Raw genomic sequence first — 15,485 nt, 5'->3', positions numbered from 1 at the left:
ATGCATGTAGTGTACACTGTATGGCATGCAGTTTAAAAGAGCATAGAATGGCTTTGATGGAAGGCCACCTCTTTGTATTGTGCTTTTGGAGCTTTATGCTGTTTGCTCCACCTCATGAAGTCCACATGCTTTTTGAATCCATACTTTGTAAGAGGGAGGATCAGGTTACACTTACTGGCAGCCAGCAGTAGGATTTGTAACTCATAGATTTTTTAGACATCTCATTGGTTTCACACGAGCATGTAAAGAAGCATCTAATTTCAAACTTCAAACTGTAATTCCAGCTTTCGTATTTGTTTGTCTTCTCCCTGCTTACGTTTCAGTTCACATTAGTGAACACTCACTGCTGGAGCAAACAATGTGGAGACACACACATTTTATGTCATGACAACATCCAAACTTAGGTTTACATTCCATTTAGTTTTTAGTCTGGGATATTTTTCATACTCACCAACCTGAACTTGTACGTAAATTGCACGGCTTTCCAATTTTTAGTTGCCATGGGAGTGACTTGTTATGGAGGGGAATTTGTTTTAAAGCATTTCAGCTATTTAAATCTGAGGGACTGGAAGGTGAGATTGCTTTTGGTCCATCAAAGGTTGAATGAAGCTCAGTCATGAGCTGCAAATGTCCACAATCCTGCCTGCTGCTCAGCCTCTGCAGATCAAGCCTGTTTCATTCAGGTTATGGACTGTTTCCTCCACTAAGGGGCAGAATATGATCACTGATGCTCTCAGGTCTCACTCAGAACCATGATACGTTGAGAAGCAACATCTGTAGCCTGTGTAATCACGTTCAATATAAATAGATGATAACAGAAGGAATAATGGATGGTCACAATGAACAGCTTATTATTTATTCTCTGAAAAAATACATAATGTAAAAAGGTTAAAAAAATCATAATTACATGGAGCTGTGTCTAATAATACTAATAATTATTATATTAATAATAAAGAATGCTAAAAATATTAATAATGAATAATAATATATGACAGTCATTTTGTGCATATTTCTGCATCTAGTATTCTTCTATTATTTCTATTTTATTCATCATGCAGCATAACTAAATCTAAATTAACAGAGACCCTAAAAATGTTCCACATGTTCCCAAGTCTGCACGAATGTCAGATCAGTATGGTGCGGTGTATTTCTCCCTCAGAACATTTCACAAGTCCAAACAGCCTCTGTCTTTGAGGGCTCGGATTAGCGAGCTTCTATTGTACATGAGCTGCGAGGCGGCTAACCCTTTCTGTGATACCTATCTAAGGTTGAGCTCAACACTTTCCTCATTAATTTCCCACTTATTCTCCGAGCTGAATGTGATATTTTAGAGATTTGAGCATGCGGGGCACAGGTTAGGCGCCATTATGCTGACAGAAGGCTTTTACAGCTGTGCTCAATGAAATCTGGAGTATAGGATTATACATGTAGAAAGTTATATAGTGATTAACCTTCATTTCAGTCCCCTCAGTGATCTCTTGGAGGCAAATCCTCCACCAATCAGCTGCTGTCAGGAATATTTCTCCTCCCTGATAAATGACCTTCAGAATGATAAATGCTGCTTTAAACTACATACCACTTCGATTTCTTTCAGCTGTATGGCCGGATCAATTCAGAGGGAACTTAAAGGTCCACTGTGTCGTTCTTGACCACTGTTAGCACTATGGAGCCATTTTGAATGTGAACTTTGTTTACAAGAAAACTCCACAGAGCACTTTTAAAGCTCTAGTGTGTCTGATTTACAGAATATGTCAGAAATTGAATATAACACGCATAACTGTGTTTTCATGAATGTATAATCACCTGAAAATGATAACTCCACAATATTGTTTATTGCAAACTTCTATGGCTGCAGAGGCCATATATTGATGATATTTGGAATTACAACTGTCAAGTCTTCTTTGATAGGTAAATCTGAAAGCAGAACCACTATACATGTCTGTATTACAACTGATCTATCTGGAAATGCTAAAGTGAAAAATAATAAGTGTATCCACCTCTTCCTTGGCTCATGCTACACCCTCCCAGCAAGTTTCATGAAAATCAGAAATTGGAAATAGTTTTTTTCCTGAATCCTGCTGACAGACAGACAGACAGACAGACATAACCTCCTTGGCAGGGGTTAATGCAGAAACACAGAAATGCGTCAGTAATTTGAAACAAGCAGAAAATGACACTTCTTGAAACAACCTTTTGTTTTTTTGGCTCAGGAGCAGGTGAAATAATCTTACCCCCAATAACTGCTTTCTCACTTTGCGTGTGCGTTTGTTTTATTTGTTCAGCTTGTTGGCGTGGTGTCAGTGTGGATCGATGGATTACCATCTTCATTTTCAGTTCTAACAAGAACCTGAAAGAATCCTGTTAATCTACTAATGATATGGAAAGAAAGAATGAATGCTCAAACGTCAAACGCTTGTTAAACAGCATTTAATTAATTAAATGTATCGATGCCATCATTTTCTAGTTATTATGCAAATATATTTAACACCAATTTGGTGTAATTTCTATTATTTCTATTCTGATTGGCAGTAATCCTTTTTTGCTCAAATGCAGCATGATTGATGAAGCTGCCTCCGTCTCGTGTTATGTTGTGTGTTACATCGACTGCAGAAAGCAGGCTTTCACAACAATGGCAGCTCCCTCCCTCACCCCTCCAAGAAGGGACATTTTTGAGCCCCTTTGATTTGGCCCGATTTGTTTTGATGTGAGGAGTGAGTGGTTTTTAAAATCTCCTTAACTCCCCAGGCCTGGCCCAGTCTCCCACAGGGCTAATGACCATAGCCTGGCCCGTGTTGAATAATACAGACGCTTGCGAGGTGAAAGTGGGGAGGAGGGCCAAGGGGTTAGATGTGGGCCCTCCTTCTACAGTACACCTCCATTGATAAGATTGTATTAATTGGTATGAATAGAGAAGATTTTCTCCCTTTCCTTGTATACATTTACCATTATACTCATTAGCTTCCCGTTGCCTCCCAGCGAGTTTCTCCTTCACATCCCCCGGGGTCTCCTGGGAGGCAATTTGCATCTCTCCATGGTGTCTCTCTGGGGTTATTGAGGAAATATTAGCCCCTTTTCTTCTGTGGGCGACCCTTTGATTTATTTGGAGCTGGAGCTGATAGAGTGGCACTCACATGTTAATGACTGGCGCTGATACAGGCCCCTGGTGCAAGACGACTCATTGATCCGGGTTGAAAAGGTACAATTGACAAGCAGTACTGAATAATCGCCTTACATGCGTCTGTGTGTGTATGTGTGTGTGTGTGTGTGGACCTTAGGAAATGACAAGGGAATCCCACTGCTGTCAAGGCTACTGCGCTCAAGCTGTCCACTCCTCCTGATAGAGTTAGATAAATAGCTTTTGTTGGCCTCTGAATTCCCTGTGACTTTTTGACAGCCACAGTTTTGGCGTTTTCTCTTCAGCCCGCTCGCTTCTTCTTTGTTCACTCTTGGCTCTGCTGTTCGTGTCATCTCTTTGACCCCGTATGATCAGAGCGGTGCTTATTTTAGCCACGTCTTGGTCTCTAAACCCAATCAGAGGCTGCAAACGACACACTTGATCCAGCTAGTGTTCAGAGTTGTTGTTCCGGTCTAATAATAGTATTCAAGGTGACTACTGAGGACTCATTTTGGTTGCCATTAGAGACTACAAGGCCCCCGCTCCCTGCACCCCCCTGATATTCCTGCCACGGAGCACTCATATTATGTTTTAAAGAAAGATAATGAGAGGTTTCATCCTAATACCTGCGATGCTTGACATGCCTCCATATTTAAGCTCACTGATGTCTTCTCAGCAATGTGGAGCCTGTCCTCAATTTGGAGAGCAGTTTGACACCGACTGCCTTTCATCTGAATGGTCACATGTCTGCAGCAAAGCGGCAAAGTTTGATACATATTTATATATATATTTCATTTCTCTTCCATCTCAACTGAAGAGGGAAGCAGCCAAGCATCCCTAATCATAGCAACAACTTCTGTCATGCTTAGTATCTGTATACTTTCAGTTATATGGTAATAATAACATTTAATAAAAGTCAACATCCTAACTGCCACTAAACAAAAATACCCACCGCCGCTGCATCTACTCTGCATACTTATAACAGATTAGAGGTTATGTATATCAATTGTGCAGCTCATGCATACTGTTATGAAGGAGAAATGCAAGAAATGGAAATGTGCCTTTTCAACGAGCTTGCAGCTTGCCAAAAGCGGGCAAGTGGGTAGTGCTTGTGGTGATGGTCGGGTTTGTTTTCCTCTCAGTGTTGGGAGATGAGAAGTCATGTATCTAAACAGAGCAGATATGATGTTTATGAGAGCCATCTGGTTGGCAGCCCTCCTGTGCCCACTGCCCTCCTCAACGTGAGAGCAGCCTCATTAAAACGGTCACATGCCTGAGAAATTTCTAACTGCTGTTTTTTTCTCTCTTCTTCTTCTTCCCCCCTTTAAAAGGAGTAGAGTTTAAAACTAACAAAGCCTTGGGAAATCCCCATCAGACATCCCTCCCTTAATCCATTTAATTTTGAAAGGTATTGTTTAAAGCTTTAAAGTTTATATCGTTTAATCCCCCTCCAACACTACGGGCAGCAAATGAGGCCGTGTCAGCAGCTTGAACAGATATAATCTACTCCACACAACAGAAAATCCTCCGTCAAGACAAGGTTGCATGGTTTTCCTGTGAACTCACTGTTTGATGTTTCTACCTGCTATTGAACATGACTTCTGTCTTAACCCAACTGTCACTCGCTCCCTGTCCCCTTTTATCACTCCGAATGTTCTCGCTTCACCTTTTTTCATCAGTAAATCTACCATCACAGCCATTTCACTCATTCCCCTTTTCTCGGAGAGGGCGGCATGGAGAAGTTTGTTGTGGTTCAGGTTCAGGGTTTTTTTTTTTTTTTTTTTTCAGATGTTTTGCTAGTGTTGAATCTTGGCCAAAGAACGGGATTGTCTTTTAGTTTTCAGCCTCACCTGTGGTTCAAGATACTACTCTTAACAGTTTAACCTTCAGCCTGTCTCTGTCCGTGTCTTTTGTTGGTTTAGTGCGTGAAATATACCCTCCAAGATTTACTAACACAATGTTTTTAGGATCATTACATTTAGGGATGGGCTTTCGGTGAAGTGGCCGAATAGTAAGGCCGAATAGTGGCCTGACACAATTGATGCAATGAAACAACGTGCGCGGTGATCTGGCCAGGGTTGCTGATTCTTTTCTCATTCACACACAATAAACCCACGATGCAGGATATAGGCAAAACACAGGCAAGAAATACATCATACACTGCTCTTTAGCAAAGCTATATACTTCTCTCTGCATTACAGGTCTCACACATACGAGGTGCGTTCAATGACCGTCGGAATGACTATGATGCCTTCATGAAGGTGGGAAAAATGGAAATTCACCAGAAACATAATAAAACTAAATAGTATTTCTTTCAAGAACAAATTAACAGTGATTAATATTCACAATTTAGAAGCTAAAATCAGAGAATCTTTTTTTTCCTAAAAATGACTCAAAATGATTAATCTGTTATCAAAATAGTTGTTGTTGTTTCAGTTTAGTCATTGACAATTAATCCATTAATTGACTAGCATTGCAGCTTAGCTTAGCTTAGCAAAAAGACTGGAAGACTGGCTCCATCCAGAAGTAAAATTGTCTATATGAATTTGACAAAGAAGATATATCATAAGATATGTCATTATAAAACAATAATAGTCATCAACACTCTTCTAATGTAACCTTTTACATTTGAATTGTGATCTGTGCTGTCTGCTCCATCCAGTTGTTATTCCAGACATGTATGAACTAGCCATGGCCTCTTGACTCACCAGTGACCTTTTGGCAAGCCATGATGGTTAACCGTGTTCATTAAAGATAGCTAAAAAGAGAAATATTATGTAAACAATACAACAATATTAGATTGTTCTAAGAAGTACTAACATAACAACATACTGTGAATAAGGCTAGATTTGTTAGCATTGTCACAGATATCAGGGGGATTTGGAATCTGGGGTTTTGTCTGGAAGAGAAAGGTTTCACTTCAGCTCTCTGTTGTTGTTGTTATTATTATTATTATTATTATTATTATTATTATTATTATTATTATTATCATTAGAGGGTTTTTTTTTTTTTGGCAAGAAATGGACTAGATCCCAAAAATGTGTAACTCTTCCTTTAAGTTATTTAGTTGTGAATCTTTTCTTAAATCAATGTTCTTGTTGTTAAAACATGCATGAGCATTACATTTATTTTTAATTTAAAGAACACACATTTGTAACATACCACCTATGATACTCGTATGTTTTCCTTTAGTGTATAATTTGAGTCATATAATTCCAGTATATATGTCCACTCAAGCAGTAAATTAGCACATTGTTTAGTTATCAAAGGCTTTGTGTAATTACATTTGTGCGATTCAGGATGACAGGGCTGATAGTGTCTGCACAAGACGCTGGCATACATAATCACAGCCAAAATCCCATTAGGGAGAATGGAGACCATTATTATGGAAATGACCTTTGGGTGACAAGAATTCACCAGGATAAGAGAGTATGTAATCCAGACAAAGACATTGTGTGAAGCCACTTGCTTTATTTGCTCCTGTGCAAATTTAAGAAATTTAGTGTGTTTCATGAATCTGTTCGGTTTTTACTTTCACGTTCTTCTGTGAATCAAAGCAGTTAGTTGCATTGAGGAAAGTGAGGTTTGTATCGTGCTGTTTGTTGCTGTGTGTACAACTGCAGGACTAAGATGGCAGAAGAAGAACTTAACAGTGTGCATTTTTTCCTTTTCGCTGTGGCACCTTCGCTGAGCGAACACACTCACCTTGGGATTACTGGAGTGTCAAGCCGAATCTCTGTTTGTTTTGAGCCACACTTTGATACTCTCACACTTAAGAGGCAGCTTCATAAATTCACATTGTGTCAAATAAATCAATAGATCCCATTAGCCGAGGAAGTTGTGTAGTGCAGTACTTGAGGGACCGCGGATCCCCTTGTTTAGACATTTCTCCAGCAAAGGCGATGGCAGAGGAATACAGGGTTGGCTGTTGATCCATACAGACAGCTCCAGCAGTTGAAATGGTTTGGCTGACTGGTCCCAGTTGGTTTTTAGGGCTGTCTCCACTGTGCTGCCAGCCCGGGTCTTCAGTTGAACAGGAAGAAGGAATGTGCTTAGACATTCACAGCCGTACAAGCCTACAGCGCCAGACTCTTCCTTAACCTGTTTTTTGACCTCAGAAGACTTCAATTTGACTTCACCTCTTTACATTGAATAATTGTCTAAGATGACAAAATACCATGGATGTCATTTGTAGTGGACAGTGGGACTGTCTCAGGTCACACACATTATTATTTTGTATAGTTTTTCTATAAAATGTCAGAATTTGTTCTTGTTCCTCAAATGGATCTTTTTGTTCAACCAACAGTCCAAAACTCAAAAAGTTTCATTTTGCAATGCTCCAAAAAATACTCACATTTAAGGACTGCTTCCTGATAACTGACTCACACGATTGCTTCTTTCAGTTGACTAATTGTCTTAAGTGTTAATTCACTTATTGACTATTCATTTTGTATGAACTGTTATCACTGCTTTTTTGCATCCACACTTGAAGCTTAAACAAAGATTATCAAATAAGTTAAGTCAGTTCTACATACTTACATACTTTGTGTATTCATACAAATGACAACAACCCTTTGAGCCTGAGCACATGGGAGGCCATAGGTCAGTTATTAAGCCAACATAATATTTATAATAATAATATTGTTCAGATAAAATGAGCAAACATTAGGCTCATTGATGTGGCTTATATTAGTAATAAATAAATTCTGCCTGTGAGTCGCCTGTTTTCAGGTCTGCTGTCCTCACTCATCTTTGCCAGATCAGTGTACATAGACTCATAGACATTGTGCACACTTCGAGAAATCATTTGAGAAGTAACTTAACACTGTTACAACGGACATACAGTGTACTCTTCTACATTTTTAATCTGTGCCTCATCTTAGTATTTTTCTTTTTGTCTTTTTTAGTTGTGAGTATTCATTTTTCATTCATTCATTTGACATTACGTGTTATTTGTGGCTCCAAGCATAAGGTTTATTATTTTTCATCCTCAACTGATGCTTTGGTTCAACTTCTTCCTCTACTGCATCCTGTCTGTCACTGTCCTCATCTAAATTGATAATTATAATTATTATTATGTCAATCTATTTTTTTATTAACTTCTTCCTTTGTTCATAATTAGTTTTTTGCCTTGGTCAGTGCCCCTTACAGCATCTTGGTATATCATGTGTGCAACATTACATATAGAATACAATGTAGGATTATTTAAATATGTAGCAATTACATGTTTTTTTTCCTGTACACATACATCAGGAAAGTTAGTGTGTGGTGTGGTGGTGATATGTGGGCAGTAGGGGCCAGGAATTGAACCAATATCCATTAATGGTTGGCTGACTCTACTGCCCCCCATGTCACAAGTCCCACAATAGTGATTTATTATTATCCTTAGAGAGTTTTAGTTATTAACATTTGTAAAAACGTTTATTAGACATTTATGTTCTAAAAAACAATATGAATAACTGAATATTTACATGCTTCTTAAAGAAAGACTTGACTAGAAAAACCAGGACGTGATCTTCACACCACTGTGTAGTTCTTGAAATGTAGATGAGTAAATAGTGACAAAATAACATAGATGGGTCATACAATAATTTGACCTTTGCACTTTGCACACACATTCTGCAGATGGAGGCAGAATGTTGTTTTAGTTTGTCTCCAGTCATTCACACCTGCTGTGGAAGGAAGAAAGGAACATGTAAAATTACTACTTATCCAGTTGGCTAGTGTAATGAAATAAGTCATTAAGATCGTTTATTTTTTCCAGTAGATGTTATGTCATTCTCATGAAATTCGCTTATCAGAGTGGAGAATGACCGCATTATATTATATTGCACCATAGGTAATAAAACTAATAAAGTGGCCATCAAGTATATCTGTGTATCATTCGTTTCTAATATTTTGTTAACCCATATTATAAGAAACAATAATAACAATTTGCTGAAAGTGAAAAGGAAGTATCAAAGACTGTTTAATACAGACCTGTGGGGTGTTCTACTTTGTTTTCTATTGTCTGACAGTAAATACAGCGATGATGCTCGCCCTAAATCTCATTTACAAAACTGAAAAACGAAGCAAGTGTCTTGGGGAAAATATCAGACGGGGTTAGCAGAAGCTCGTAGCAGATTGATCTGTACATACAGCTTAACTGTATTAAAGCTCATAATCCCTGTAAATATCTTCAGGCAAGGCAAAGTCAGCCTTTTAACATTGACTAAATGAAGTAAATAGAAGCAAATGAATTAAAATTATATATATTTCTATATTTCTGTTGAGCTCCTGTTCGTTTTATATATAGATATGTATATATATATTTATATATATATATGTGTGTGTGTGTGTGTGTGTGTGTGTGTGTGTGTGTGTGTATAAATATAGAAGCCAGTTGTGTGAGTTGGCTGCTAATGAGGCTTACACATTTTGAACCAAGATATTTTGATGGTTTGCCACCCTGCCGTTTGGGGGTAACAGTGAAGTTCGCTTTAAATGTAGAGCGTCTGTTCCCCTTTCGAACCTCTAACACCACAACAGATGGGAAGAATATGGAGCTGGGAAGGTTTTACCTCTGAGGTGGTAACAGTGAAGCCACTCATTAACACTGAATTTACCACTTCGTTAGCAACGCTGCTTCCTGTAGAGAGCGACCAGCCCTGGATGTCAAATCCTCTGAGCATACATTTTGAACTAAATCAGCTCTGGACAGCATCGTGTAATCTGTTATAAGATGGAGCGTACACATGTTTAATTACATTATAATCCTATGTAATAACTCAAAGCCATCAGTTTATAGGTTAGTCTAAATAAATATGAAATAAATGATTTATTCTTTGTGTATGCGCAAAGGCATATGTTTTCTTTGTGTGGGTCTCTGTTTGTGTTTTAGACAGATTGTGTGCCTGCCAATTTGTCAGGATTCAAGTAACAACAGTCTCATGCTGGGATCTGTGTTGGCACCATCACAGAGTGATAAGACGCAATATGATCTCATTGGAGGTGTACTTTGTTCCCATGGAAATTGGTCAATTTTAGCAGACGACTGAGAACTTTATGTGGAGAAGCAGGAAGGTTGTATCCCAGAGGTACGCTCACATAATTAAGCATCCTCGCCAGGGTATTCAGGGCTAACAGCAGGGTTTGTTGTGAATAGAGGTGGCGAAAGAGGGTGTTGGAAAATCATAATGCGGCACAGAATAATACCAGTCTCATTTTATGGAGAAGAGCCCACCAGAAAAACTATTTTTTTAACAGCACCACATTATCAGCATGGTTTTATTATACCTGTTGTGCAACAGTGTTTCATTTTGTAATTTACATCTGCATCATTTCTTTCTGCAAATTGTCTTCAGATGGTTGACTACTGCAGTTAAATAAAGGAAATATTATGCTCGTAAAACATTACACTGCTTTACTTGGCTTGCTTGGAATGATTAGACATATACTGTTCCCTTAATCATTTTGTTATTTTCTTTTATATTTCAGAAAGTATTGCTACTATGTCTGATCTGAAGCTAAATGCACAAGAGGACAAAGATGTGGAATCTGTGTCTGACAGTCCAGGTCGTACTCAGGAGCCATTACAGAGTCACACATTCTCCCTGAAGAACAATGCTGCAGGTCTGTCCTCAGATGAACACGAAAACCCTTTAAATGGAACCCAGCCGAATCCATTTGTATACAGCAGTGTCCCTGCTGTTCCCCATGCAGGCAATTCATTGCCTTCAGGAGCACTTGTTAATGGACCTGGTTCACACCCCACCTCAGAGGTACACTGTGTCCTGAACAAAGGCACTGTTTTATCCAACAATGTCCTGGATGCCGCGTGGCAAGCGGAGAAGGACACGAGCCCTGAGGTGTTACCACCACCTAGTGAGCTTCAATCAGACGCTTGGAAGAACACAGCGGGGCCCGTCGTAAAAACACTGGCCACACAGCCAGGTGTCAACACACCACTGTCTCACTCGGAGGAGAATGAGTCTAAACTGGCTTGTTCCACACTGTCAGGTGGCCGTGCGGAGCAAATGCACATTAGCCAACCTTTGACAAAACAGACAATGAAAACAAGATCTCAACGGGATGTGGAATGGTCAGAAAGCTCCTCAGATGATTATGATGGTGGTGAAATAATCAGATGGGATTCAGCAAGAGAGTGTTTCTTGCACAACGACAGAAGGCTGGAGACCAAAGCGATGCCCCAAAGAGACATGAAGCACAACACGCATGTAAAAAGCATGTCAGGCTCTCTAGACAAAGTTAACAACAGCTTAAATCACTTCTGTTTCTGCAGCGGTAATGATGTTGAAAATGTTGACATTGCCGACAAAGACGATTCTTTGGGTACACAATCAGATACTGAATATTCCGTTGTGCCATTCAAAGATCTTTCTAGGAACACGGCCTCAGACTCTGAGCACTATATTTATAGCACAGCACAGGAAGGCTGTAATGAGGAAAATGACCCTGAAGACAATTTTAGTCCAAAAGTGGAACAGTTGAAGACAGAACAAGTCGAACAAGATCCACTTTTCTTTTCATGCACAATATGCAGTGTTAATTTCAAGGAAAAAATACATTTCCATAGACATATGATGTATCATTTAGGCAAGCATAATCAGGTGAACAGTGCGACTGTTTCACAGCCCTTTATATGCAGGGAGTGTGGGCGTTTGTTCTGTGATAGCAACTCCCTTATGAGCCACATCATTATTCACCAAGACAGGCTCGAAAAACTTATGGAGGAAATCAAAGGTCTCAAAAACACTGAATTTGAAGACAGGCAGTGCCCTCAGTGTGTATATGGTTGTAATTGCCCTAAAATCTTTGTCCAGCACGCCAAAACACATGATAATCTAAAGCACTACTACTTCTGTGAGGAGTGTAACTACATTACACTGACACAGCAAGCACTTGAAGCACACTTACGTGTCACACACCTCAACACACACCAGCCTCAATACAGAAAAGTTACTCATACTAATGATGCAGAGGAAGAGGATCGTGTTCGCTTTCAGCACATGATGGGTATTTTTACTAGCAGAGACAAAGTAGTATTGGAAAGACATTCTGAGCTGGAGCATCAGCGATCACAGTGTGTTAATTATAAAAAAGTTGCTGACCAGCCCACGTCTAAACCAAATCTGCCGACTAACCCCACTTTTGGAGAAACAGCCCATTTCCCCCACTGCTCTAGTAAAAAGGGGGACATTTACATCCAAAAGTCCAATGAAAAAGCTGCACATTCGCCTCTGACTAAGTGCCATGTCAGCTGCACCAAAAACATGCTCTCACCGTCTTTGTGGAGGGTCGACAGGCATGGAAAATTACTCCTACAACCAGTAGAAAAATTAGATGTGGCAACTGAACTCACCTGTGTGGAAGAAGACGCTGAAAACAATGACTGCAAGGCTTTTGGCAGCTCAAAGCAGGCAAACTGTCCTGCAACCGATGATTTTTTACTATCAGCCAGAAATCTTAAATTAGACCAGATGTTCTGTCAGGGTAGCAAGAATGACCGGGCAAGCGGGAGTTTACAAGCACAAGCAAGGCAAAATTCTCCATCAATGAGAAAAATGTCAACACCCTCGCATAACGCTATTGACAATTTGAATGGTAATATATCGCAGAGGCTTAGCCAGAGGCTGAAGAAACTGTCTGCAGATAGGGAGTTAGAGAAAGGCTGTGAGGGCAGCAATAACTTGAGTGATGACACTAGTGGAGCTACAGGCAGCTTCTTGGAAAGCAGCAAGAATGAAAGGAACCTGTATGCTCAGAAGTATTTTGGAAAGAAGCAGAGGTTTTCAGCCAAAGACCAAAGCCCTCATGCACTCAAGGATGAAGATGATGGAGATGAAGACTGTAGTGACATAGAGCAGCTCGTAATCAAGGAGGAGTATATCGAAACTACAGTGTGTGATGATTCCCCAGAGTCACCTTGTACGTCTACAAGTGACAACTTTGATGTTTTCCCCACACCAGGGGTAGAACACAAGCCCTGTCCATACTGCCCTGCCATGTTTGAGTCTGGAGTGGGTCTGTCCAATCATGTGCGAGGGCACCTTCATCGAGTTGGCTTAAGCTATAACGCTCGGCACATGGTTTCACCAGAGCAAGTGGCACTGCGGGACCATCAACCACGAATCCGCAAAAGAATCCCCTGTGGCACGCGGAAAATGAGAAAAGGTATGAGTATTAGTTCAACTAAATAGGTAATTAAATACTAAAGACTCAACACAAAAGGTTTTCAAAGAGATGTAGACCTCCTGTGTTTTAGAATAACCTAGTATTCAGTTACTGGAGAAACCTCTTGATCCAATCTATGGATGCTGGGATGGTGGATGAGTGTATACCAGTCTCACTCAAGCTTTTCTTTTTTGTCATTTGAGGGCAGTGGAAATAAGATGAGAACACAACATTGACATATTATAACCCTTATATTGATATGGTAAACTCATTTTGCACATCCAACAGTTCTGTTTTTGGTCCCTACCAACTCTTGAGGTAAATATCTGGTTCTTTAGCTGCAGTTTTGCAGCTGCATTTTTTAGATCAGCTGACTGCTGTGGCTGAAAAGATGCTATAACAATAGTCAGAGAACCAAAACAAGAAAGATGTGGCTGGACACTTAAACAATGAGCTAAAACTTGTTATAAAGCTATGTGAAGCCATGGAGAGCTATTTATTCAGGTGATTATTCCCTCCGTGTACGTACCTTGTTTTCAAGTTATCATTTGATATTATGTTATGATGAAAACATTTATTATAGCCACTCTAAATTTACAGCTGTGGTATTTGATACAGTGCATGAAGGCTTGCACATTATGAAACAATCTAAAAGTTGTAAATATGATGAATATTAGTTTGGTGTTTTTGTTCTTCAATTACAGTGGTAAAGCCAGAAAACCAAGGAGAGCACACATGTCCCCTGTGCTGGGGTTGGTTTGATACTAAGACTGGCCTCTCCAACCATGTGAGAGGACATCTGAAAAGAATTGGTAGAAGTGTTACCAGCACCAGTAAGTCCCCGCTGTGCATCCTAAATGAACTCCTACAGGACAAAAAGGAACATCGGAACATCCTCCAGGTCCTCAACAAAAGCCAGTTCCCTTCACGATCATTTGTCTCTCAGAAGTTAATCAGCAGAAATGGCCTGGTCCTGATGAGCACAGGAATCCCAGTGAAAATCCAGTATGAGATGAGAAGTCCAATTCCCATATTTGAAAGCTTTGTACCAAAACAAGAGGCAGAGGCCTTCTCAGAAAGTAAGCAGCTACCAGAAGAAGCACAAAAAGACACTAAGGCCTCCTCAAGCACTTTAGTTGAACTACTTAAGATGAGACAGGAAAGTATGGAGCTGACAGCAAGAAACAACCAGGATGCCTATGCAAGCAGGAAGCTCTGTGATTGGACCAAAGATTACATGGAGGAGACGCAGAAAAACACCAGCATGAAACCAAACTGGGCACATGGTATGGCGTCTCCTGCACTAGGTCTGAATGCAACTATGTTTGAACAGTGTCTTAGAGGGTCATATGGTTGGTTTTTACAGTACATGTACATGCAGTAACTGACATTACTTCTTTGAATTGTAGTCACAACACTACGTTGGTAGACAGATGTTTCACAATAAAACTGGGACATTGTACCTCTGAAGATGTGGAACTGGCAAAAAATGACAATGCGAAAAACAAGTGTAGGTGTAATCAAACTCCATATATACATTTTCTTTTATTAACATTTTTAGCTTTTAGCTATTTATTGTGTAGACACTAGTATTGTTCCCCCGATTTTCATCAATACTACATACACTGTACCGTTTTTCATTCATCATCATTGGTGATTGATTTGTGAAAAGAAAAACCTAAATTTTTGTGCCAGTGCTTTTGAAGTTCTTCACGAGATCCTCCATGTTTAGTTGGAAGTTAATGAACTAGGTGTTCGTATGATCTCTTTGTTGACTTATTTTAAATGCAGTGGTATAGTGCTTTTCATTATTAAGGTGTTACAGTGGAAACTCAAATACACCGCCAGAGCTGTTCTGTGCTGAAATGTGAATTAGTATAGTATACCATTAGGGTGTTAATGATAACACGTTTTCATAATTTCTAAAAACTGTTTTGTGATCAGCATTCATACTGCTTCTGTTAAGACATTTTTCTATTCAGTGGAATTTTTTGTTTTTCTTGAAGCTTTAAGCTTTAATTTAAAAAGTAAAGTTCTGAATATGATGCACAGCAGTGTCATTGACAGTTTTTTTGTCATAGGACTAACAGATCTGTGATTTCTTTTGTATAGTTTATGGATCCTTTGTGACTCTCATAAGGTGGTGTATGTGAAAATAGCCCCCCTGAAGACACAAAATTGTGTTAAACTTCACCAG

The 15,485-nt window shown here is 39.5% G+C and overlaps 1 protein-coding gene across 2 annotated transcripts in view; it reads left to right on the top strand.

Annotated features, from left to right (window-relative positions):
* Window positions 1–15,485, top strand: part of znf644b (zinc finger protein 644b) — a 28,367-nt gene that overhangs the window by 6,286 nt on the left and 6,596 nt on the right. Inside the window, exons 4-5 of one of the 2 annotated variants that reach the window (XM_027290639.1) lie at window positions 10,592–13,288; window positions 13,993–14,595. In XM_027290639.1, the coding sequence (XP_027146440.1) occupies window positions 10,606–13,288; window positions 13,993–14,595 (3,286 nt within the window). In that variant the 5' untranslated portion in view covers window positions 10,592–10,605. The remainder of the gene's footprint in view (window positions 1–10,591; window positions 13,289–13,992; window positions 14,596–15,485) is intronic. The other variant, XM_019261959.2, reaches the window with a different exon arrangement.

The sequence above is a fragment of the Larimichthys crocea genome, chromosome XVII (assembly GCF_000972845.2).
Source record: "Larimichthys crocea isolate SSNF chromosome XVII, L_crocea_2.0, whole genome shotgun sequence".
Taxonomy (NCBI): domain Eukaryota; kingdom Metazoa; phylum Chordata; class Actinopteri; family Sciaenidae; genus Larimichthys; species Larimichthys crocea.
This window is presented reverse-complemented; position numbering and strand designations above follow the sequence as displayed.